At 43.4% G+C, this 26,991-nt stretch overlaps 1 protein-coding gene, 1 long non-coding RNA gene and 1 pseudogene across 2 annotated transcripts in view; 2 read left to right on the top strand and 1 right to left on the bottom strand.

Moving 5' to 3' along the window:
- LOC144328878 (uncharacterized) lies at window positions 1–26,991 on the bottom strand. The gene is made up of 3 exons (XR_013394226.1): window positions 26,483–26,991; window positions 9,359–9,579; window positions 1–511 (listed from the first exon to the last, which is right to left on the bottom strand). It is a non-coding gene; the product is annotated as an uncharacterized LOC144328878 (long non-coding RNA).
- LOC114604783 (E3 ubiquitin-protein ligase RBX1 pseudogene) lies at window positions 13,541–14,024 on the top strand (annotated as a pseudogene).
- Window positions 25,805–26,991, top strand: part of SPOCK3 (SPARC (osteonectin), cwcv and kazal like domains proteoglycan 3) — a 110,268-nt gene continuing 109,081 nt past the window's right edge. The window contains exons 1-2 of the mRNA XM_028745306.2: window positions 25,805–25,946; window positions 26,170–26,376. Of these exons, the coding sequence (XP_028601139.2) occupies window positions 26,170–26,376 (207 nt within the window). The 5' untranslated portion in view covers window positions 25,805–25,946. The remainder of the gene's footprint in view (window positions 25,947–26,169; window positions 26,377–26,991) is intronic.

The raw sequence follows: 26,991 nt of genomic DNA, 5'->3' as shown, positions 1-26,991 counted from the left end.
TAAAGAGAAGGAAGCTTTAACTGCAACTATTTTTAAAAAAACAGGAGCTACATAACACAGGTAGCCTTGATGTAAGAAAATACTTTACAATTTGGTATACAGGTTTTCTTAATGGGAGTATATGTGCTGAAGAGCCTTATACATTCAAAAAGTTTGACACAAGGTCAGAATTATCGCACTTTCGTACATAATCTGTATGTAAAATAAGAACATTAAATCCTCACTTGTATGTAACTAGTTACTGTGGAACCTATGAATAATCAATTGGATGTTTCATTTCACCATATTAAATATAGATTTTTTGCTCCCTTGAGATGAAAGCAATTTTTTCCTTATCAGGGTGGTGTTTCATTGAAGATTTCAGAGAGGAATGTGCTGCTAGATTAAAATATGAGTATTCCATGATGAATTATTCATAGGTACCCTTATCTTCATCACCATAGTTTGGGCTCAGACCACTGCAGATAGGTTGCCAAGAAAACCATCCAAGCCTAAGCCCTTGCTCTTCTGCCTAAAAAGAAAAAAAGAAAGGGGGTTAGGTCTCCAAAATTATGAGATTAATCTTGAGATCCAAATAATGAAAAAACATATCTGGGGAAGGTGGGCCTCCTATGGATATTTAACAGGGGCCAAAATATTTCCTGGTGCTAAGCGTGGGGGGGGGGGCATGGGAAGCTCTATAAGGCCTTTATGAATGTATTATCTATGAGGATGTTGCAAATCTTAGTTGGCTATGAAGGAAAAGTACTGCGTCTAAGTCATGGGTCGGCAACCTGTGGCCCATGGGGGTCGTTGAAACGGCCCATGAGCTGCCCCCGAACTAAGCCACCCGCTAAGCGAGTCCCCACTGGCTAAACTGGCACAAACTTGCTTTTGCAAGGGACTTGCTTTTGCAGCGCCAGAAATCACATCTGCGCAGACGTGATATGGCCCACGAAGCAATCTCAGCGGGAGTGAACTGGCCCAGGCGAGGTAAACCTCGCCGACCCCTGGTCTAAGTTGTTGTAGGAGAATTGGCTGAATCAGAATGATATTTCTATAATTTTAATTAGCTATATTACTTTCTTGACTTTCAAAAAGTTGGAAGTAGGAAAGCTGAGAAAATGCTATGCAAATGAATTAAATTTCTTTATGAAGATTGATTTTATCCTCATCCTGAAAAGATACTTAATGACCTTTCTGTCCAGTTTAAAACATACAGAAAGAGGGGTGGGATATATCAAACTGATATGAGTTAATCTTAATGAAAATGTAAGATAATCTATGTTTGGGATTCTGGTCTTCAAGATCTGTTAAGTCAGCTTCAAGTTAGGTGACTAGTGCTGCCTCACCACACTGTCTGCGCCTGGTGTTAATGGGAACATGAATGAGTCCTTAGTTTTGTTAAATATGAGAAGAAGACTGAGAAAGGAGTCAGGAGTATGACAGCTTAAAAAGTAGCTTCATCATGAGTTTTAATATTAAATTTCCCACCATCCCATATGGTTTGAAGGGGTAATTTGCTCTTTTAGGAGGTTTTGCCCTGCAAGGTCTTTGAAACTGAGAGTTTGCTAAGAAGCAAATAAGTGCTTGAGCCAAAATGCATTGGGCTAATTTAACAATAAACATTTTCCTCATCTTTGAGATACAGTGGTATCTCGGGTCACAAACACCTTGGGTTACAAACACTTCAGGTTACAGACTCCGCCAACCCGGAAGTAGTACATCGGGTTAAGAACTTTGCCCCAGGATGAGAACAGAAATCACGCGGCGGTGGCATGGTGGCAGCTGGAGGCCCCATTAGCTGAAGTGGTACCTCAGGTTAAGAACGGTTTCAGGTTAAGAACGGACCTCCAGAACAAATTAAGTTCATAACCAGAGGTACCACTGTACATTTCTCTTTTACATCTTTGGGTGCTTTCTGTTCTGTGTGTTTCCTTTTCTTAATTTTTTCATAGCCCAGTACGTTTCTGAGCACAATTCAAAGTGTTGGTGTGGACCTTTAAAGCCCTAAACAGTCTCGGCCCAGTATAGTTGAAGGAGCTTCTCCACATGCATCATTCAGCCCGGACACTGAGGTCCAGCTCTGAGGGCCTTCTGGCGGTTCCCTCACTGCGAGAAGTGAGGTTACAGGGAACCAGGCATAGGGCGATCTCAGTAGTGGCACCGCCCTGTGGAACGCCCTCCCATCAGATGTCAAGGAAATAAACAACTATCTGACTTTTAGAACACATCTGAAGGCAGCCCTGTTTAGGGAAGTTTTTAATGTTTGATATTTTGTCATGTTTTTAATATTATGTTGGGAGCCACTCAGAGTGCCTGGGGAAACTCAGCCAGATGGGCGGGGTATAAATTATCATCATCATCATTATCATTACAATGGGAATTTTTCACATGAAATGCTTCTGTTCCACTGCAAGATAATCATGAAGAAGACCATCATTAATATGGAAACTCTCCATGAGATTAGAATATATACATTGTGAGATACAGTAGATGTTACCTTCCACTTGAAAACAGTTCCTCATAGGGAGGAGTGGCAGTTGGTGTACTTGTGTAATGTTGCGAATATAAAGCGGCCCTGTGTGTGCAGGGCTATTATTTGAACTGTACTCAGAATATTTTGTAAGCATTAAGGAGCAAGTCGATACTGATAAATAATTGAGTAATCTGGGATTTGTTGGCCACACTGAGGGGCAGAGAGCAGAGAGAAGATAATTGCTATCAGTCAAGTTGACTGGCTTGACAGAAAAATAACAAAGGGGACTCAAAAGGTTGGCAGGCCAGATCTCCTGGGTGAGAAAACACCATAATCAAATACTCGTGATGAGTCATTGAGAAAATAATGAAAGGAAGAGAGAAATTGCTGGTGCTGGGGGAAGGATGCTATTTCGCTTCCCTACCCTTAAAAGGTCCCAAATGTCCTAAGCTTAAAGTGTGTAGAATTCTTCACACACAACTCAATGAAGCCATTGCTTGGCAATGACTTGAGTCTGATATGTGAGTGCCAGAATCCAGACACTTAGTTGTGGATGGGCATTGACTACACTATACTTGCATGCATGCCTGCCTGCCTGCCATGCTTTTCCTCTACACCTGTATGTGTATAATATGTTGGTCAACTGAGGCAGGTATCAGATACTTTATGTAAAGTGCTTCGTGCTTTTGATGATTAAGTGCACTAGCAAATGGTGTGATGCAGAGGAGGTGCTTACCTGAACTCCTTGCAGGTGAGATGCTGCCACTTACTGGGAAGGAGAGGGATGAGTGGCGGGGAAGGTGGTGTGGTGCAAAAGCACCCTCAGGTGTACCAGATTTGCTCCACAGGTGCATTTGCACAGCACCACCCTCCCCACTGCCACACCCTTCCTCCTCTCAGTAAGTGTAATGTTTCTGAGTCCAGTCAGGAATAGTTCAATAAGACCCTCTGCTAGAACTGAAACTGCAGGCTCATGGAAAGCTCATACCAAGAACAAACTTAGTTGGTCTCTAAGGTGCTACTGGAAGGAATTTGTTTGTTTGTTTCGACTATGGCAGACCAGCACAGCTACCTACCTGTGTCTAGGTTATGTGACTCCAGAGCAAGTCTTCAAATTGCCAAGTCCTTAACACTAAGGGAGTATCAACTAATAGCTTTAAAATAGCAACAGACAAATTCATAAGGCTGTCAGTGACTACTGGTTATGATGATGATATCCTAATGTTTTTATATATGTTGGAAACTGCCCAGAGTGTTTGGGGCAACCCAATCAGATAGGTGGGTAATAATAATAATAATAATAATAATAATAATAATAATAATAATAATGCTACTTTCAGAATCAGGGGCAACTGTGGGAGAGAGCTATTGCACTCATGCCCTGTATCCAGACTTCCCATTGTGTGAAGCAAGATGCTAAACTATTTAAGTATCTGGTCTGATCCAGCAGACACTTCTTGTATTCTTATGTTCTTATTACAGTGGTACCTCGGGTTAAGTTCTTAATTCGTTCCGGAGGTCCGTTCTTAACCTGAAACTGTTCTTAACCTGAAGTACCACTTTAGCTAATGGGGCCTCCTGCTGCTGCCGCGCCACTGGAGCACGATTTCTGTTCTCATCCTGAAGCAAAGTTCTTAACCCAAGGTACTATTTCTGGGTTAGTGGAGTCTGTAACCTGAAGCATATGTAACCCGAGGTACCACTGTAGTGCCCTTTTTTTTTTTTTTTTTTTACAATATTCAATTACAGTTTTCTGATTGGAAAGCAAAGTATAAAAAGATGCAAGGCAGCAGAGCCTTGACATTTCTCTAGAATTCCCAAATGCCTCCTTACAACTGAATATATAAAGCTCATTAGAAAGAAACACCTATTTTTAGTGATACAAAATAAAATAACATCAAGGTGTAGGATCTAAGTTAAATATGGGAAATGGTTGATTACAACTTGTTCATGTCATCTCTTCCCTCAGTGAGATTCTTTGAAATCACAAGGGGGCACTCTTCTCCTGAGTACACTAAGAAATAGGCCCCTCTTGCAGAAATCCTGAGAGGTTTCTCTCCTGTTCACGCTATGAATGGAACATTTGGAAAGGTCACAATTTTTTTTAAAAAAAGAAAAAAATAGCCTGAAATCTGTTTGCACCTGACTTAAGTGGCAGCTTGCCCATGGCAAAATTTTCCAATATGGTCATATAATTTAGCTTTGTAGTGATTTTGTTCCTTTTCTTCACAGAAATTATATTTGGCTTTCGTGAAACCTGGACATATTAATGAATCCTTCTTGATATCTTAGGTGTGAATGAAGATGATTAGAAAATGCCTCATTCCTGTTCCAGGTGTCTTTAGCAAACTGCTCATAAGTCATGTTCTTCCTTTCTAGCCTGTTAATCATTAAGTTGACATTAGTTAATCCTCAGTTGGCTGGTGCATTAGCCATGTACTTTTCAAGAAATACATAATTGAAAACTTTTTTCTTTCTTTTTTTACTGAACACCAGGAGAAATCATCTCACAAATGTTCTACATGAATTCTAACTCTTTTTAAATGCTTCCTAGTGGTTGGATTTCCTTAAAAAAAAAAAAAACACTTTGTGATGTAATGGAAAATGGCCTTCCAGATGTTGCTGAACTCCATCCCTGACCATTGGCCATGCTGGCTGAAGTTAATAGGAATTTTATTCCAACAGCTGTGGATGCCCATAGGCTCCCCTTCCCTGCACCACACCCATCCTGGCTTTTAGTTTTTCTGCAAGACTTGCAAGCACAATCCTACACATGTCCTTAGAAATAAGTTCCACTGAGTTCAATAGGTAAATGTTTAAACTTACTCCCAAGTAAATGCGTGCGGCTTGCGACTTTTGAAGTATTATTATATTACCAGCCACTTAAAATCTTGTCTCATGATGTGTTTTTTTGGAGAAGGTATTTGGTTAGGATCACCAAGAAAGTTATTCTTAATGGGCATTTCCAGGCAGACATAAGCTATCCATGATGACCCATGTTCTGGACTTCTGGTAGGGATGGGGAAATCTGTTGGTTTTGGTTCCCTTAGTTTCTCATTTTTCCAGTCTGCCACCATTCAGTTTGCCACCGTTCTGCAACAATTAGCAATTCTTTTTAAACTTCATGGAAATTTGCCAGTGTGAATTAGCTACGTTGAGTCCCATCAGGGGGAAAAGGCAGGGTATAAATATATTGTTACAAAAGTTGGACTCTGCTACCCCCCACTCTCTGCCAAGTGGTAGCAAGATTCCTGGGGTGTACCTTTGAGAATCAAGATGCGGTGGAGACTGTCATAGCTTTAAGAAATATGATTTATTCACATATTTACACCTGAGTTTAGATGGAGGGAGTCCAGCATGGTCATCTTAAGAAGAATTTGCTAAAACTGCAATATGCAATATATGTAATACATAGGACAATGCAGTTTGATTATTACTATTGAAAGAAATATTAACAGCCAAACCAAAATATCTAAATATTTAATAAAATGGTGTGGGGATGAGTATTTCTGTGACTATTACTTTGCTTTATGAAAAATAGTCTGTGCCCCTTGAAAAACACACCAATTTGTGGTGAATTTTTGAAAGGGGGGAGCTCAAAAACGGTCCAAAAAGGTTTGTGGAGGCATTGTGTTGCCACGGCAACTGCACTGTTTTGACACACTGGGCAGAAGCCACCATTGCATGGCATAGCTGCACAATTATCTTTGGTCCTGTTGCCTTGGCAACAAGGATGTGTCCTGTCCTCACCCCTTATTCAGGGTGAGGGTGGGGTATTTGGTTTTGCCTCCACTGAATTCATCACATTCATGTTGTTTATTTATTTATTTATTTGTTCACAGAATTTCATCATATGTGATCTCAGGGTGGATCTCAATAGCCAAGTAAACGCAGTCAATGAGATCTAATTAAAAATCACACTCAACCGGTCCTTCTATTCCTCTCACAAAGCTTATAATTCCTCGAGTTCCCTGTGAAAAAGGGATTGGTTGTTAAATCACTCTGGGAATTGGCTTACTGCCCCCTGCTTACCTCTTATAATGCTAGTTTATTGTGTATCTATTGTGTGTGTTTGTGTATCTCTCAGTGTGTCTACTACACTTAAACATGCTAAGATCTTGAGAGTCAATGTAGTATAATGGTTAGATTGTTGGACTAGGGAGCCTGGGAGACCAGAGTTCAAATCCCCACTCGGCCATGAAGCTTGCTGGGTGATCTTGGGCTAGTCCAGGGGTCTGCAACCCGCGGCTCCGGAGCCGCATGTGGCTCTTTTACACCTTTGCCGCGGCTCCGGGGCAGATACTAGCGAGGGGAGGAGGCGCATTGTGCACCCCGACACTCCCCACTGTGGCGAGCGCTGTACTGGCTGTGACGTTGCATGGGGGCAGTGCGTGCGTTAGTCACACACCGTCCCGACGTCACCTTCCCACCCGCTGTCAGATCGGACATTAAGGTAAGAAACAATATATGCAGTGTTATATTTGTTTTAAATGTCGTAATGGTTTTGCGGCTCCCAGGTTTTTTTCCTTCGGAAACGGGTCCAAGTGGCTTTTTTTGTCTTAAAGGTTGCAGACCCCTGGGCTAGTCCAAGTCTTTCAGCTCAACCTACCTCATGAGGTTGTTGTGGAAGGGAGTGGGGAGAAGCGAAGAAGAAGAAGAAGAAGAAGAAGAAGAAGAAGAAGAAGAAGAAGAAGAAGAAGAAGAGTTTGAATTTGATATCCTGCTTTATCACTACCATAAGGAGTCTCAAAGCGGCTAACAATCTCCTTTCCCTTCCTCCCCCACAACAAACTATGAGGTGAGTGAGGCTGAGAGACTTCAGAGAAGTGTGACTAGCCCAAGGTCACCCAGCAGCTGCATGTGGAGGAGCGGGGATGTGAACCCGGTTCACCAGATTACGAGTCCACCGCTCTTAACCATTTCACCATACTGGCTCTCTTCTTCTTCTTCTTCTTTCAGCTCAACCTATCTCATAAGGTTGTTGTGGAAGGGAGTGGGGAGAAGCTTATTGGAAAGAAGGTGGGATACTACTATGGGTGCTTCTCCACCCACTGCTCCTGCTGACTGAATGAGACTATGTCCCAGAGCCTCTGTTGCCAGACCAGCTGTGTATGCTCTTGTTCACCATGTATAAGTATGGAGAGATTCTTCCTTTCTTAAGCAAAATGAATCCAGAAATCCCATTAGCCTCTGGGATGAGGGACAGTAGTTAAGAGTGTTGGGGTAAGACTGAAGGTTTAAATTCCCATGCAGCCAGGAAGCTTGTTGGGTTACGATACCTCAGCCTAGCTTACCTGACAGGATAAAATGGGGACTGAGCACCTTTGAAGGAAAAGTGGGATAGAAATATAGTGAATGTTAACAACAATGGTCTACAGTTCATACTGGATGTGATGGGCAGCTTGGAAAGCCTGTGAAAGAAATATTGTCATGCAACTGTCACCCTACCTACCACACCATGAGAAATTCTGCTCTCTGACTCTGCATGTCCTTCCCTTGCCCTATCCATCCACATCAGCCCTGAATACCAGGTCTTAACAATCTTGTTTGAAGCCCCAATCTCTTGTGTCATTTCCCAGTTTTCCTGAATTTGGGATATCTTGTCTCTTTTAACCATGTTCAGTGTTTGCCCAAAGGCTCTGGATTCTACAGTGTTGGCAAGAGTTTGCTAATGGGCCTACCCCTTTCTTATGATGTATGAACCCCTGTTTTCAAAAGTCCTTTGAAGCAGCATCCCATGTAAATGTTGCTGCAGAAAACTGGCTCTGGACTTGATTTAGAGAACAACGAGACCTGATAAGTATATTCATTCCCTCTAGGTTAAAAGAAGCAAATGAAATTGTTTGTAAAAGTGAGTCCTATTAGGGGTGATAAAAATTGCTACATATTGACTAACGTAGGCTTCCTTTCTGGAATGTTTACAGAATACCTTCCTTTCTTTGAAGATCACAGTTATTTTTAAAAGGCACAATCTGGGTCTAGTTGACAGAGTGTAAGTGCTTTAGAATCTTTATTTTCCATTGTGTCTGTTTAATGTATCTTTTAAACACACAGAGAGATAAAGCTAAAATCACCTTCATGTTTATGGTTGCCAGATATATTTACCTGAACACTGTCAACTTGAGGGTAAACTGTAGCAGATCCTATAGATCAGAAAACTAGGCTGAACTGGAATATATCTGGAAAATGTGGAGGCCCAAATCAGAACACTGAAAGATGCTGATACAGAGCAGCAGAAGGCAAAGGACAGATTCTGAGCTACAAATTTTCAAAAACCAATGAACATCACTTTGCATTTCTTCTTGTCTAATTCGCATGTTCCACTGAACAAAGGTGCAAACTTTCTCTACACTTGTACAAATGTTTGTGTGGAAGAGCATCCACTAATTTTTACAGCTCAGCTATTGTGTATCTAGGTAAACAAGTGGATATTTCTTGAATGTATCATGTAATTATGTCAGTAAATTAGCAAATAACCAAAATAACAAAGAAGCATGAATAACAATAATGTGACATAGAAGTTATTAGAAGGAAAGTGATTAGAGGAGAACATTTCTAGAACTCTTGATGCTGAAACTCACTTGAACCATGACTAAATCGTTATTAGACCATTTGGCTCCCCCCCCCAGCTGAGCAGTTTAAGAAAGCCCCCACTCCTTTGGCTCATGCAAGCCAGAGTGGTATGGGGCTTGCTCAGTAGGGCTAGGCAATGTCTTTTGATTCCTGTGTTGAATAAGCCCAACTATTTCCCCCTCCAGATGTTTTGAACTACAGCTCCTGTCAGCCCCAGCTAGTACTGGTAATGGCCATGGATTATGGGAGTCATAGTCCAAAATGGCTGGAGGATATCAGGTTGGGCAAAGCTGAATTAGCCCCAGCTCCCTGATGTCATCACAGTACCTGTTCCTCTGCCCTCTTCACCAATGATGTGGGGCAGGAGTGTGAAAATCCACATTACTATGACATCAGGATGGAAAGTAAGCTGAATAGAAGTTCATGAGAAGGACCATAGCTCAAGGAACTGTAGCAGAATGTCTTGGATTTGATTCCAGGCATCTCCAAGTGAGGCTTGAACTAGATAGACCAGTGCTCTGACTCTATAAGGCAAGCTTCCTTTGTTCCTGTGGGGAGGAAGGGAGAGAAGGAGAGCTTGACTCAGAGCTGCCATTGTAACCCTGTGTCCTAATTTCACCCGCAAACTGAAATCCCAGTTTCACCTATTTAGAAACAAGATTAATTTAATTCTACATTTCTTCCAAGTAGTAGTTTGCTAGGACCAGTTTGCTTATTATACTTCAAAGGTTTAACCCATTTTTAAATTGGCTTCTGAAGATTCAGGGCAACAACTCTGAAGAACTACTGATTTAAGCAAATCAGTCCTGATTCCAGTAAGTAGAGAAAGGAAATAAAAGGACATTTTTGAGACAATTTGCATGTAATAGAGATGGAAACCTATTAAAACTAACCGCCATAGAAATAAAATGACCGGAGTGGGAATGTAGTGGAATCTACAATATCTTGAACACTGTGACAACAGTAAATACAGGATGATTATTTATCCTCTCACACATTACAGGTCAGGAACTACAGGACATCCAATTACATTAACAGGCAGCATGCTTAAACCAAACAAAGGAAATCTTTTTCCCCCTTTTTTCTTTACCAGACAGCTTGCAAGTAGCTTGTGGAATGCCATGAATATTTATCTAGAGAGTTAGCAATTAGTCACCACACAACAAACAACCTCAAAGGTTAAGTTATGAACAAAGGCATGACCAGAAATCCATTGCCCCTTTATGCTGGGAGTAAATGGCAATACAAACACAATTTGACAAATGTTTTAAAACAGAACACACTATAGGGCTCTGTAGAGCTTGCTTCCAAGCAACTGTGTACAGGAACAGGTCTCTTATTTAAACCCTACATTTCCTCCACAGAGACATAGTCCCCTCAGTTTTATATTCACAACAGCCCTGTGCAGTAGGATAAGCTAAGAGATCATTGACTGACCAAGGAACATTCTCGGCTGCCGAACTGAAACTGGTGTCACATCCACACCACACTTCTAAAGCACTCTTATACCACTTTAACAGCCATGGCTTCCCCCAAAGAATTGTGCAGTTTCTTAAAGAATTTTGTCTTTGTGAGATCAGAACCCTTAATGAACTACAATTCCCAGGATCCTCAGCCTAGTCTGGTATTCTAACCACTTGTCATACTAGCAAAACATTAGCCCAGGCATAGGCAAACTCAGCCCTACAGATGTTTTGGGAGTACAACTCCCATCATCCCTGGCTAACAGGACCAGTGGTCAGGGTTGATGGGACTTATAGTCCCAAAAAATCTGGAGGGCCAAGTTTGCCTATGCCTGCATTAGACAAAATAAGTAGTTAGCTGTGTAGATTGAGGCTAAGCTAGTCTTCCTGGATTGGGTCACCTCTGTAATGTAAACTGTTGTAGAGTTCTTAGGGAAATGAGTTCTTTTTTAAGTGACAACCATATCTGAACATAATTACTAGTGTTGGTTCTGTTCATGGAATCCTGAGAAACTTCTTCAGAAGGCTTCTTCACACTTGCATATTGCCCTGACTGACAAATGTGAAACTCAGGTTTATTTGGGAAGCTTCATGTGTTACATAATTATCAGGTACTGGTGTGTAGCTACCAGAACCACAGAGTCTTTCCCCTGTGTGCATTCCTTCCCCTCTTCATGCACCCAAATGTTCTAGGACTAGGTAAATGACCTACAGTGGGACTGGACAAAACATTGCAGTGCAAAGTGCTTTTTTCTGTGTTTCAATCAGTCAGCCCTCTCCTTCTCTATGATTACCCTTCCCATATTGTCTCCCACACACCCACATCAGTATTATGTGACCACTGAACATGCTCATTCCTCATTGGACAGTTTTGGAATCCCCCACTCCACTTATTCCCCCAAAATATTCTTTGTACTTATGCCAACTTGGGGGTTAGCTTCAACCTAATTATACCTCCCCTCTTGTATGTGGGTGATACGTTTTGATTACATAATAAGCAATGGCACTCACAGCCTGAACACTGGAAGCAGAGCAAATTATTTATAAGTACCTTTTGTAGAAGTCTTTTATATGCATCCCCTGTGATGAGATTGTTGATGACCATATTTATGCAGTTTTTTAAAAGTCGCCCTATCATGTGTGGCTGCATTCACACAACTGCTCCACTTTTAGGATCTATAGGTGTTTTCATAAATAATTGTTAACTTTGGTATGTCACAAATTCCAGAGAGGTAGCTGTTGTAGGAAAAACAATGAAGAGCACCTTATGACACCTTAAAGGCCAACAGATTTATTATGACACAAATTTTTTTGGACTACAGCTTGTTACCATGATGCTTTGGGAAAGATTTCACTTTGGTCCACAACTGTGTTGGCATGACCAAAGAGTTGCATTTGGGGTAATTACCTCTCAGTGAAACTACATTTTCTATTGCCTTTTTACCTTACCTGCTGGGCAGACATGACAGGAATCACTAGGAAGTTGGGATTGGAATAACTTAATGAAACTATCTGGCTGTCAAAGGATTGCTAAATGCATAGACTTTATGTCTCAGATTTACTGATGCAGAGTCTCTTTAGGCAAACATGGATATCACTTAGGTGTCAATTAAAAGGATGAGCAAAACAATGGAGGCCCATTGCAGGTATCCTGTCCCACCAGGAAAAAATATGCAAAACACTTGTTTACCAGTAGACACTCTATTCAAGAGGGATAATCCTCTCTAAGTAGAGTTGACCACATACAGACAGTCATGACCTTTCAGGCAGAAACCAGATTTTCCTGCCACTATTTTTCCATTAAGGTCACCCACCTATAACCCCCCCTACCCCTCCTTTTATGTCACTTAACCCCTTCTTAGACAAATGCTCACCAACAGAACATGAAAAATTTAAAATCAGTTTTTTGCAATAACCATTTCCTGTATCCATTACATCACCCTATCACCTTCCATTGCTGTAAGATCATCTATTGAGAGCTAGGATATGTAAAACCCTTCTCCTATCACTGTCTTTTTGCCACAAGGTTATGTTCAAACTACCTTGCTTCTTCTTCTAGATTAGAGTTTCTTGTTCTCTTAGGTTAAGTATGCATAAATGTGAGAGTGCATTAGTTATTGTGCACATCGTTTGTATGCTTTTGCTTGTGATAAACTTATGAGTTATATGCACTCTGGACTTCAAAAGGCTGATTTCATAAAGCTTAAGGAACTACCTAAGGGACGCGGGTGGCGCTGTGGGTAAAAGCCTCAGCGCCTAGGGCTTGTCGATCGCATGGTCGGCGGTTCGAATCCCCGCGGCGGGGTGCGCTCCCGTTGTTCGGTCCCAGCGCCTGCCAACCTAGCAGTTCGAAAGCACCCCTGGGTGCAAGTAGATAAATAGGGACCGCTTACTAGCGGGAAGGTAAACGGCGTTTCCGTGTGCGGCTCTGGCTCGCCAGAGCAGCGATGTCACGCTGGCCACGTGACCCAGAAGTGTCTGCGGACAGCGCTGGCCCCCGGCCTCTTGAGTGAGATGGGCGCACAACCCTAGAGTCTGTCAAGACTGGCCCGTACGGGCAGGGGTACCTTTACCTTTTTTTAAGGAACTACCTATCATTAGAAATACTCAAAGAAAAGGGAGTCCAAGATGAATGGGAGTTTCTTAAAGTTGAAATATTGAAGGCATACAATTCCAACAAGAAGGAAAAGTGGGAGGCACCTAAAGAAACTGGTGCTTTCAGATGAGCTGAAATCTAAGAAAGCTAGAAATTGCAAAGGAAGAGTATGTAAAAGTGGCCCACAGTTGCAGGGAGAAGGTCAGGTAGGCCAAAGCTCAGAGTGAGCTCAGGCTTGTAATAGAGTTTAAAGTAATAAAAAATGTTTCTTTGGCTATGTTTGAAGCCAGAGGAAGAACAAGCAAATAGTAGTTCACTTGTGTGGAGAAGTTGGAGAAATACTATTGGGTAACAGAGAAGGTGGAACTACTCAACACCTACTTTTCCTCTGTCCCTTCCAACTCTACAATTCAATGATTCAGATAGCATTCTGCCGGGACTGGCTTATCCAAAATGGCTGCTACGATGGATGTGGACACACTGAGTGGGACCAATAGTGGTGGCGGCAAGAAGCGCTTCAAAGTAAAGAAGTGGATTGCAGTTGCACTCTGGACTTGGGACATCGTGGTTGACAACTGTGCCATTTGCAGAAACCATATTATGGATCTGTGCACAGAATGTCAAGCTAACCAAAAATCAGCTACCTCCAAAGAATGCACCGTTGCATGGGCTGCCTGCAATCGTGCTTTCCACTTCCATTGTATCTCTTGTTGGCTTAAGACTCGGCAGGTGTGTCCATTAGATAATCGAGAATGGGAATTCCAGAAGTATGGGCATGAGTAGGAGAGAGAAGACCACCAAGTTTATTGTTCTATCTTCAGATAAGCCTTTCACCTTGCAAGCAGGTTGATGAAGTCTATGTAACTTAATAGACACTTACCTTGCTTTTTGTTTTCACCTTAAAATAGTTATTGTGAATAGTAATAAACATGTTTGTCTCGGGGGGTGGGGACATTCAATGATTCTAAGTTAAGGTCAATATACAACCGGGCTGGGGTCAGATGTGGAGGCAAATATTTTTCTCAGTTTGGTCCTTCAGATTTCTACCCTGGCCACACTTTCCTCATACTTTTGCCTGGGTGAAAGGTGCCCTTGAACTTTAGCAATACCTCTTGCTTGTCTGGATGGAGGAGTGTTATGTGTAGAAACCCTGGACATCTGTATGCCTGGACTGTAGCCAACTGCACAAAGATAAGAGTCACATTCATTGTCCCACTCACTACTGGCGTGTGGTCCTGTAATATTTCCTACAAGAAACAAACCCCTAGGGTTAAAAATAGAGGCTTCTCAGCATGATCTTATGAAAGCTTACTTAAAACCTGAATTCTGACTTAAGTTCAATGTCCTCCTTCCTTGCGATATGCTTAGGTTTACATGTATGAATGACCAAAAGCAAGGGAATTCAAAACCAAATAATCCCCCCCAGCGGATAATATGGCAGCATCAGTTCTCTACAAAAGGGATGGAAGAGTGAGAGTACACCCGCCTGGTAATAATGTTAAACATGGGGGAGGTGAAAACAATTGAGTGAAAATTCATGCGTGTAATATTTTGCCGGAAGTACAAGAAAATTAAAAGTACATTTGCTGAAAACAGTGTATCATTTATTGGCCTTATCATGAGGGCTGTTCTTGTAACTTGCACAAGCAGTCCAAGACATCAGTCTCATTCAGTTGGCTTGGATGAAGGTGACACTGATACCATCAAAACTCTTTTTAAAAAATACCTAGCCAACTCCAAAGACTTCAGTAAAATTCATGGTGTGGAGGTGTTATCTCAGCCTCTGAAGGATCTAATGTTCTTTCCAGCACAGAGTTCATTAGCCAGCGTTCTACCAGCTCTGAGCCTGAAATTCTTTTCAAAACCTTAAAACAACTAGTTATAGGGATGTCAATTTTATTTTGGCAGAATTCCTGTGCTTGTAAACAGCTACATTTTTATTATGCATTTATTTAGAATATTTATGTCCCACTGTATAGCTCTGAAGGGCTCTCTAAGCTGTTTACAAAATTTCACGGCAAAAAAATCTTAAAGAGTATGTGCCATATGTTCAGCATTTTCTTTCCATTCTTTTCACCACAAATAAATGCTCCACATCTGATTTTTTTGGGGGAGGGGTGTAGACATGGTTGAATTTCTGCTGCCCATGTAGCTTTTAAAAGCACAGAGGTTTTTAAGGGGGAAAATAGCAACCTTACTACTGAAGGAGTGAAGCAGTGTACACTTGTGATTCTAGACATGCTTGAGAATAAGTTCCGTTGAATTCAGTGTCACTTAATTCAGAGTGAAAATACAGAAAACTAGGCTGCAGAGCTCAAATGTTACTTTTCAAACCCAGGGTCCATAATGATGGCACAATTTTAATATCAAAATACTTTATAGAAAATCTATTGTAATTTTGAATCTTGAAGTTTAGAGAAATGGGCACTTCCTCTAAATTAAAACCTTCATTAAAATGTTTTGGGCAGAGCAGTCCTTAAATTAGGCAAGGAGAAGGAAAGGTACGTCACTGTTACTCCAAAGGAATACTGTACCATATCTTATAATCACTCAGCAAAGAAGGGAACGGAACACAATGAAAAGATGGCATAAAAAAGACACACCTGCTCTGGCACCACTGCCATAGCCCATCAACCAGAGACTATGCTAGTAATGACACCCATGTACTCTTCATACATGGAGGGGGGGGCAAATGGGCACACAACAATGGGAATATGCACCCAGCACACTCACAGCATGCAGATAGGCCACTTTGTGAGTCTTCTACAGTTGAAGAGCAGGATACAAATGTTTTAAATAAAATAAAGGGGACACACAGCAACACTGCAGCTCCACCAGTCCCAGAGGCTTAACCAGAAATAAGGTCACTACCCTTAGTCCCCTTAGGCACTTAGGCACTTCTGAAACTCCTCGTAAACACTGTGTTCTGTTGGTATATCTGAGGCATTCCATCAGTGTATTTTTCATGGCAGCAGCATAACTAGCATTCAACTGGTATAGAAAGGCTTTTAACAAGCGCTTTGGCCTCTTAGCCATCATATCCCAAATCTAGGACAGTGTTGTTGATGACAGAAATATGGTTGAAAAATGAGAGAAATGGGGGGTGGCAGTTTGTAACACTGTGGAAATGATGGTGAGGCTTCTTCTTAAAGTTCTCTTTTCATTGTGCAGGGCTAAGATTGTTCTCAACAGCAAATTCTCCAAATTATACAAGCCCCATTTCTTTCTTTGAAATGGAAGGCAAAGTAGACAATGACCTGTAGCCAGGGACAGTGCACTTTCTGAACAGATTAATTAGCATCCCAAAGGTCTTCCAGAAACAACAATTCCCTGGTGGGGGAAGAGGCTGTAGTGTGGTTTGGACAGTCCCCAGTTGGTGCTTTCATGAAGAAATATAAGTGACCAGGGACACAAATCTTCTTAATGCATCCAACCCTCCAATCCACTTAACATGAATTGTTTGTATAGTGAATTACTAGGGCGCCAATCTGCACTATACATTTAAAGCATTATCACACCACTTTAAACAGTCATGGCTTCCCCCATTAATCCTGGGAACTGTAGTTTGGGAAGGATGATGAGAGTTAGTAGGAGACTACCACCCAAAGCTACAATTCCCAAAGCGGCTTAACAATCGATCTGCCTTCCCAAGGACGTCTGGGAATTCAAGCTCTGTGAAGGAAAGAGGGATCTTCTAACACCCTTAACAAACTGTAATTCCCAGGATTCTCTAGTGGAAGCCATGGCTGTTTAAAGTGGTATGATCCTGCTTTAAATGTAGGTGAGGTCTAGAAGAGTTGCAATCCTATACATGCTAACTTGGCAGTATACCTGGTCGAATATCAGGGCATTGAGGTTGCTGTCCTTCAGGGTGAATGCTTCCAATCCAACCCATCAATTTTCGAGTTACATGGCGTACTATGGGAAGTGCCGTAGTTCACCAGTAGAGCACCTGCATTGCATGCAGAAGGTCCGGATTTAATCCCAGGCATTTCTAGGTAGGGGTGGGGAAGACCCTGCCTGAAACCCTGGGTAGGTGCTGCCAGTCAGTGGACCGCTGGTCTTTCTCAGTATCAAGTCGCTTCCTATGTTTCTATATATATAGTCCTTCCAGCTGTTTGTTTGTTGTGGGACTGGCGCTGTTCATGCATGCAAGCTTTTCTCAGTCTCCACATGACATCATTGGCATCAAAATGTCAGCCTATGCATCCGTCCCCTTTCATCTAGATATACCCTTTAAACCTGATAAGTTACAAGCCCTGCTGTTAATGACCCATTTGCAATATTAAGCCCCCATCTAGAAGCACCCATACAGAATGACAGACAAGAAGAAGCCTGCAACCATCTGTGTATGAGCCAGAAAACTCTGGCTTCGATTAAGAATAGTGAAAGCCTCAAAAGAAGAAATTGAGAGATGTAAAATACAATTCCAAACCAATCAAACTTATATCCTGGCAAGAAGCCATTATTCAATTAGAGTTACAACTATAGTCTGTGCGGCTCATGCCAGAAAGAGATATAACGTTATAAGCATTTATTTCTGCTCAGCAAGATATGAACTTTCTCTCCATGTATAGAGGCCCATGTCTTATTCGTAAGACAAATTTATATTTTCACGGTGACTCAACATTAGCTGCAAGTCTTCATCTCTGCAAAACAGCTCAGCATTGTTTTCTTCAACCCCCCCCCCAAACCCTTGCATCTGTTTTGGTTACATCCATCTTTTGTTTTTAATGCGACAACTAGGTAATCCACTCTTCACATGTCCCATTGAATTCAATGAAAAAATGGGAATTCTGTTTAATTCAATGGTGCAGCTGGGCAAACTTGTGTCCTCTCATTCTGCACAAATTTGCACAAAGGCATTGTGAGAAGAGAGGACTCCAATGCACTCATTTAGGACATCCAGTCCCAATAAGGCATCTGTGTTCAATGACACTGAATCCCTCACCTGCATTTTTGTCTGTATTGCAAATGTAGGAATGAAAATCATGAGGTCAGTGCAGTCAAGGCAGTATACAAGCTGCGAGGAATGATGTCAATGCGGGAAGCACCAAACGGTATTAACAAAGCAATCCTATACTTACAGTATGTTACTGCAGGTCTGGAGTTTTGCCCCACTAAACTGGTGAAATGGTCACTGAACCCAATGTCAACTCAGAATGTTTGGATGTTTTCCACTCCTACCGAGGTTAATGGGAGGGAAATTTCTCCTCCCAGTGTCCTCCTATACTTCTGGTTCCGTTAGCAAATACAGGGACTTTTGCTTGTGCAGCTGCTTATGTATTGCTGGTATGGTATCATGCTATGTTAACCTTTGTTACTTTCTTGCAATAAAGTGCTAAACTGGCAGCATGGGAGTTTCCTGTGCAAATGTATCCTAAAAGTACATATGCACATATTTATTTTATTCTGAGCAATAACAGAGAATAACTCCTCTGATAATATCTGTAGCTTCCATTTTATTTGTTCTCACATACTTCTAGTCAGATATAATTATTTCCATATTGCATCAGTACAACGCTACGTACACTTCATGGATGGCTATTCCAGATTCCTATGTCATGGTTTTCAGAATAGTCTCTCTTCTCCCTCTTCCATGGTTATTCACTATTTTATCTCCCAACCCTTATGCTTTTCCCTCTGCTTATTTATTTTTGTTTATGTCTTTACCATTTATGTGTTCTAATTTCTAACTCCCTGATTTAGTTAAACACATGGAATAATTTTATCACCTAGAACAGGATAATTACTGTGAATGAAGAATAGGAAAGGTGGCAAGTTAATTCAGGGAAACTATTTAGGATAAAGAATGTGATCTTGTACAGGTGACTCTAGGGGTGAATCTTGGCTAACATACCAATTAAGATGCACTGAAATCTCTGTAGATTATGAAAACTTTAACCTGCTGAATTCATGTCCAGTGTGTTATCCTGCTGTTAAAGACACAGTACCTTTGTCAGGGGAAAAAAGGGATAACTTCAGTGTGCCTCCAGACTGTCAATATTTTGCAGGAGGGATTTGAGCACAAACTGGGAAATTAAGGTTTGCATAATTAAAGTGGATTAGAGTGCTCTGTTGACCTAGCACCACAAAACCACTTTAAAAAAAGAGACTGGCTTTTTGCAGTTAGGAAAGTGACAATGAAATGTATACAAAAGTGTGGAATAAACAATTGATTAACAGGAAGACATATAAACAACACACAAGCAAATCAAGATGAATGCTCATTGTCATATAATCTTCCTACAAACAAACACCTGATAAAGATCTGTACATTCTTTCTGCTGTGTAAGCTTTGTGCAAGCAAACCAGAATAAATGTTCAATAAAGAGGTAATATAGAGGAACTCTTAGTGAGTCACTGAAGGTACTCTGTGTACCCTTGAGTTTTAATTTATTTCCCTTGGACAAAGCCTACTCACAAAATTCAAACTGAAGGCCATTGTCCTAAAAATCCACACCAAACTAGATTTTTTAAAAAGAAAAACCCAATTACAGTTCCATCACTTTATGATTGATGCCAAAACCCAGGATCTTGAAACAATTTCTTCAAAAGCAGAGTTAAATTGAACAGAACTTAGTACTGCCAAATTCAATATGAATCAAGGATCTTTAATAATTTATATAGGAAGAATACGGGTACCAATTCCCTCTTCCATTGTAGTGCTCTTGTGCATTTAATAGCTGCATGTCGGGCAGAAATTCAGATGATGAAGTTTTTCACATCACTATATGTAGCTCAATGCCAGGAAAACATCAGTGGCTGAACTTTTGTCTGTCATTCAGTTGTTAATGGCCTTGTCAGAACCAAAGTTGGCAACCCTAGTGAATGCAACACTTCGCCAGAATTCAGTTACAGTGAACTTAAACAAGCATTGAGGTAGTGATGTCACAAATATGCCTGTTGAAAATGCTGAGAAATAAGTTGTGAGTTCTTGTAAAATTTTGCCCTTGGGTAAACTGGATCCCTGTGAATCAGAGGCTGAAGAATATTAGGTCGCTTGTGGGCTCTTTAACCCATTAAATTGCAACAGTTAAGAACCAACATTTGAAAAAGTATTTTTTCACTAAGCTTAACATTTTAATGTATTTTTTCCCCCTGAGAAAACGTCTGAGATTTTTCTTATTTTCAACTCTCCCCCAACACCCCAGATGTTGTTGGCATGTGCCTATCTTGAGGGACAAGTACACCTCCAGGGATGAAGTCAAACTGCTGCATTACCCAAACTGAAGTGATGTCCCCAAGAAACAAGCCTGGGCAGTGTCCTCGGCTGCCCAGACGACTCACTGATGTGGTCCAAAGCAAAGCAGAAAAATATACTTGACACCCACTTAGCTTCAGGAATTGCTGGAAGGAGGCATACAAGGCACCATCCAATCGTCCTAGGGACACTACTCTGGATTTCTGTAGGGTTTATTGCTTATCCCTTTCTTCTCCTGTAGATATCCCACAAGGTAACAGAGGTTTAGGATGAGAGATTTCCTTCTCTTAGATGGGCTACCTTCCCAGGTTGACAAGCCCTATCTGCCCCTCACTTCCCTCTGCTCTACAGCATGTGCAGAAACTGCCTTCTTGACCATTGGATCCACTAATGGACTCATTCACTCAATCTGCTGGAGTATGTATTTGCATGCAGGGGAAGCCCCTAACTCACCGTGGGTTAGCTACCCTAACCCAGTTGAGCCGGCCAGTTGAAGTCATTCCCAGGGTGTGGCTGCTGTTGCAAGCTGGTAACCTCTAGGAACCACAGATGAAAGTTGAGGACAGGGTGGGGACTAACGGTGGACAAATTACCCCAGAAGCAGCACAGCATGTTCCCCCACCAGAGGTACTATGCCTCCTCTAACACTCCATACCCCAAATGCACTTTGCAGAATTCCCACCATTTTTGTGGTGGTCACCATCTTCTGCACACCCACCCCACCCCAACAATAGCCCAGAACAACACTAGGTCTGGGACATTGTGGAGGATGGAAAATGGGGTATTTTGGGAAATGTTTTGTTGGGAGTTTTTTTTCTTCCCCCCCCCCTTTATTATTTGTACCCCGCCCATCTGGCTGTGAGTCCAAAATGACTCCCAGGCTGTGCACCTGGTCCTTCAGGGGCACAGTTACCCCATTCAGGACCAGGGAATCCTCCACACCTGCTCGCCTCCTGTCCCCCCAAAACAGTACTTCTGTCTTGTCAGGATTCAACCTCAATCTGTTAGCTGCCATCCATCCTCCAACCGCTTCCAGACACTCACACAGGACCTTCACCGCCTTCACTGGTTCTGATTTAAAAGAGAGGTAGAGCTGGGTATCATCCGCATACTGATGAACAACCAGCCCAAACCTCCTGATGATCTCTCCCAGTGGCTGCATGTAAATGTTGAAAAGCATGGGGGAGAGGACAGAACCCTGAGGCACCCCACAAGTGAGAGCCCAGGGGTCTGAACACTCATCCCCCCCCACCACTTTCTGAACATGGCCCAGGAGGAAGGAGCGGAACCACTGTATGACAGTGCCCCCAGCTCCCAGCCCCTCAAGACGGTCCAGAAGGATGTTATGGTCGATGGTGTCAAAGGCCGCTGATGTTTGCTGTTGTTGATATAATTTTTTTGTATCTATATTTTCATGTGGAAATTGTTCTGTTTGGTTATGTAGTTTTTGTTGTGTTTTATTTATTTTTATGACTACTTTGCTACATTTGTAACAATGTAAATCTTTTCATATTGTAAGCCGCCTTGAGCATTGTTTTAACTGTGGAAAGGTGGCATACAGATAAAATGATGATGATGATGATGATGATGATGAAAATGGCTAATGAGACTGCTATTGATACTTGCAGCAGCTGAACCTAAACATTTAGTAAAAAGGAAAGAAGTTGTGTCAAGGCATTCCAGCTTTTAGTTGAGTGGGTGCTGCTTTGCCGTTCTGTGCTGCAGTTTTGTTAATTTTGTTGTTGGTTGGTTTTGTTTTATGATTTTAATATAATTTGTACTTGTTTTAATTGTGCTGCTTTTATAATCCTCCCTTGGACCATTTGCTGAAGGGCAGGTTGTAAGTAGACTAAATAAATGGTCAACCCCAACACCGAGAAACAGTTGGCCAGTTACTCCTTCCCTTGGATAAATTATTTGAAATACCCACTTCTGCCCCATTTCTCTGCCTATAAGCATGGCAGAGGATTTCAAGGTGTAATTTGTGGTTGGCTCTAGTATTTTTATATTTTTCTCAAATAATGCAACCTGTAGCATCCTTTTTCGGAATCAGGCTCTTAAACCAATTATGTGTAGACTGATAGACTTACAGATATGAAAAAAGCACTTAAGAGTTATTAAATGTTCAGGAAGCTGAGACAGGCAAAATTAGAGATAATTGATCATTTAGTTTCCATTGTCAAAAGAGTATACACATATATGCAAGATCACTTTTTATAAAAATCAGAGGGAAACTTCTGTAAATCCCATACTACTCTTGTTCCTAAACACATCTCTTTCTCTATGACGTATTTGTGCATGCATACACGCTTACATCTTCATCTATCTCTGCTCTTCTCATTACGGAATAATTTACCACGTAAACCCTTTTTACATGTTCAGTGGAGTAAGTCAAGATTATGCTCACTCTGTCCTCATTTCCAACCCCCACACATTCGCCTGGAGGTGTGAACAGAGTTTTCCTGTGTACAAATTGTACATGCATAAACTCTTTCTGTACTGTTGTAAAAACTACAAAAGACAAGATACAGTTATGGCTGAGATCCTGCACCCTCTTCCATTCATTCAGTGTATACGCCATGTGAGAGGGCAGTTTTACTAAAGCGAGCAGTAAAGGCTAGAAAAGTGAAATGCAAGTTTTATAAAAGAGTAATAAGAGAGGACATTAGAATAAACCAAGAGAACGAGATGCAAACCAAGGCAAAAAAATTTTGGGGGTGTATTTGTTTTGTAGATGGGATGGAAGCTTTAAAATAGTTATCAAAATCTCACTTCTGAGAATGATAAAATCAGCTGCTAGAAGATGGATCAGATATGTGGGCTGGGGGAGAGGCATTTCATGAGCTGCATTTACTAAAGGTGTGTGATCACTTTGCCTTAATCATCCCAACCAGAACTGAAGCAGCTCAATTCAGGGAGATTCAGGAGAAGCGGAAGGGCGTCGTTCAGTGGCAGAGCACATGCCTTGCATGCAAGTCCCATGTTCCTGGTATATCTCAGCCCTACCTAGACATCATAGAATTGTACAGTTGGAAGGGGTCTCCAGGGCCATCTAGTCCAACCCCCTGCAATGCAGGAATCTTTCACTCATCATGGGGCTCGAACCCATTCCCTTGGGATTAAGAGTTTCATGCTCCATTGACTGAGCTACCCAGCCTCATCCTGCCTGAAACCCTAGAGCCACTTTCAGCTGGTACAGTCAATACTGAGCTATATGGACTAGTGATCTAATTTGGTAGAAGGCAGATCCCTAGGTTCCTGTTTGGTGTGACCTTTGGCCACTCATACCATCTCTCATCCTAACCTACCTTAAAAGGTTGTTGTGAGGAGAACTGGAGGGAGGAGAAAACCATATATATAGCATCTTGAACTTCCTGTAGTGAATAAATCCGGGATATAAATGTAATTGTAAAAATAATCCTTCAGTCCTGAAGCACTTCTCCTACTTAAGAAACTCAGCCTTACCTGATGCTTTCCACCAGATCATATCCACACTGTACATTTAAAGCTCGCAGCTTCCATCAAAGAATCCTAGGAACTGCGGTTCCCAGTTTAATCCTCATACAGCTACAATTCCCAGCAGTCTTAACAAACTACAGTTCCCAGGGTTCTTTTGGGGAAGCCATGTGCTTTAAATGCGTGTTAGGGTTGTGTACGATTTTAAGTTTATTTCTGAACCATTTTGTATTAAGTATGTTTAGTACTTCCACTTTTATGTTGAAGGAAATGCCAGCCAATCACCAGCTATTGATGGTGAAGGATTCAAATGATAAATAGTGATGCCTCATTCCTACCCTTCCAATAGCAGAAGGTGGGGGAAATGGCATCCAGGAAAGCCCCTTCAGCAGCTCCTCCTCCTCCAAGACATCTGGAGGAAGTCAGGAAGAGTGAAATCAACAAAAGGCAGTGACTACTCCTGCCTTTTATCTGTTACTCACCCTATTTGGGAATCAGCAGCAGGCAGAACTGGCTCCATGGTGACATCTAGAGAGGCAGTGGAAGCAACCACTCCACTCCAGTCATTTAGCTTAGCCAGTAAAAAGGTAAAGGGACCCCTGACCATTAGGTCCAGTCGTGACCAACTCTGGGGTTTTAATCTCAGGGCTGTGGGTTCAAGCCCCACATTGGGTGAAAGATTCCTGGGCAGTTGGACTAGAAGACCCCTGTGGCCCCTTCCAACTCTACAGTTCTATGATTCATCTCTCCTGCCCACCTGCTGCCAGATGGTGCAGTATAGAGAACATAGGAAGCCTAGAATACTGCCTATGGGGAGCCCAGAAGCCGAGACTGAGTGCAACAGTCTTCTTCCCTTTTGTGGTTTCCAAGAAGTGGTGTAACTGGGATGGGCATGGAAAGAGCAGTCACACCAGCCTCTCAGCTGCCCTCTGCCTCTGGGTGGCACAATGGTGGCACTGGGTGTGCTCAGTGAGAGGAGGCAGTGGGTTAGTTACTGGCAGAAAGAATTGGGCAAGCGATTGCTGCCGCCTCTCATTGCTTGCACATCCCTAGCAGCGCCACCCAGAGGGAAAGCACAGGTGGGTGAGAGGCAGCTGCTCCTTCCCCCAGCCACCCTCTTGTGCCATGTCTGCTAGAGAGAATGGGCAGAGGTGGTTGCTTGGACCATGAAACTGATCTTCCCTGCCCAAGGGGTGAGCGCATGAAAGGCATCAGGAGCAGCCACTCTTTTTCACTTTCTCCTTCCCCCATCCAGAAGTGGCAAGGCTCAGATGAAGTGGCAGGAGGCAAGGACAGCCGCCAACCTAGATGGCTTTAAGAGAGGATTAGACAAATTCAGAGAGGAGAGGGTTGCGATGGCTATGCCTCTACAAGTGGATACCAGCTGTTGGAAAGGACAGGAGGGGACGTTCCCACAGGTATAGGACTCAACGCCTAGCGGCTGAGGTCCCTTCAGTCCCCCTCCCAAAAAAAATCTGAGGGGGCTGGGCCCCCCAAAATTGATTCAAATGGGGGGCTGCGTCATGTGATCTATTATGTGGGACGGGGCTTACCTGCCCCCCTCTTCCAATATTTTATTCAAGTTGGCACCGCTGCCCACAGACACCCGGCTGGCCACTGAGACCAGGACGCTGGACTAGCCGAGCCACGGGCCCGATCCAGCACGCTCCTCTCGAGTCCTCAGCCCCTGCTTCCAGCCTCTGCTACGGCGCAGGAGAGCCCTGCGCTGTCTCCTCCCCGGCAGCAGCTCTTCCTTCAGGAGGCAAAAGAAGCGGCCGCGTAAAGGCGCGCTTGCACCATACGTGCCTCGCCTCACGTGTAGCTCTCGGGCCCTCCCGGCCGCCTCCGCCACGCCGAGTCTCCTCGCGCGCGCCCCGTCCGGAAGGGCCCTCCCGCGTCCCCTCGTTAGCCGAGAGAGCTTCTCCCGCCGCTCGCCAGCAGCTGCCTGCGGAGCGGAGCCGAGCAGCAGAACGAGGGGGGAGGGCCTGCTGGGCGGGAGGAGGCGGGGGCGGGGGCGGGGAGCGCGCGCTGGGCGCCAGGCGCTGAGTGGACGGCTTGAGACGGCGGCGCGTGCAGCGGCGGCGGCGGCAGCAGCAGCAGCTCCTCCAGCGAGAGGCTCAGTGGGCAGCGTCGCGCTGCGTTTCCACAAGCAAGGAGCCGAGAGTCCGGAGTGGCGGCGGCGGGGTTGGCGGCAAGGTGACGGAGTGGGCAGCGCGCGCTTCCCCCCTTTCGACTCGCGCCTTTTTCTTCCTCTTGTTTTTCTCCCTTTTTTTGCGGAGGGGGACCGGCTTCTCGCCAAGGGAGCCTTCTCTGTGGAAGCCCCCCTTTCTGTTTCGCGAGGGGAGGGTGCGGGTGTGTGTGTGGGGGGGTGCCTTCGGGGGCTAACCCGCCCTGGCGGTGTCTCTCTTCTCTCCCTCAGATGCTCAAGGTAGCCGCCTTCGCGTGTGTGTGGGCAGCCGCTTGGTGCAGTCAGGCGGTGGTAGCGGCGGCAGCGGCGGCGGCGGCGGCAGCAGCGACGGGCGCCGGGGGCAGGTCAGACAGCGGCAATTTTCTGGATGATAAACAATGGCTTACCACTATCTCCCAGTATGACAAGGAGGTTGGACAGTGGAACAAATTCCGAGACGTAAGTGTGGCGTGCTCGCTTGCTCGTCCGCCTGCCTGCCTGATCCTTCTGCCACTGCTGCTTCTCCTGCTCCTCTTTCCCCTTCCTCTATCTAATTTCTGCTTACCTGGGCTTTCGCTGCGGGCGCGATCACCTTTCCTCCGCGAAGAAGTTCTCCTGCGCTTTTCTGCTCCTGTTTCGCGAAAACTGGCATGGCTCCCTCGCTCCTCTTCCCCGATGCGAGCAGACTTTGTTTCCCCTGCAACGATCTTCATTTCCCACTGGCGGCGGGTGCTGTGATGTCTCAACTTTTCTTCCTGGGTGGTGTGGGGAGAGATGTAAAGGGTTTTTGTTTTTTGTTTTTTGGGTTCCCCACCCTTCCCTTCCCCGCATCGCCTTGAGTGTAAAAAGTGCATCCCCACTGTGGGGAGCTTTCTCGTTGCTGTTAACTGAGTAGTGTAAGGATCGATCCGGTGGCTTAATGGACCCTTTAAAAGAACTTGAAAGTCAGAGGAAGGAGGAGGGAGACACGCAGACAATGCTACTTGGGGAGACTTGGATGTCTGCGAATGAATAAAAGCCCTGATTGATGGTGATGGGCTGCCTTGGGGGGCGGGTGGAATTTCCCACCCCCAT

This window comes from Podarcis muralis, chromosome 9, assembly GCF_964188315.1.
Source record: "Podarcis muralis chromosome 9, rPodMur119.hap1.1, whole genome shotgun sequence".
Lineage (NCBI taxonomy): Eukaryota > Metazoa > Chordata > Lepidosauria > Squamata > Lacertidae > Podarcis > Podarcis muralis.
The sequence above is the reverse complement of the archived record's forward strand: the minus strand, read 5'-3'. Positions and strand labels throughout refer to the sequence as shown.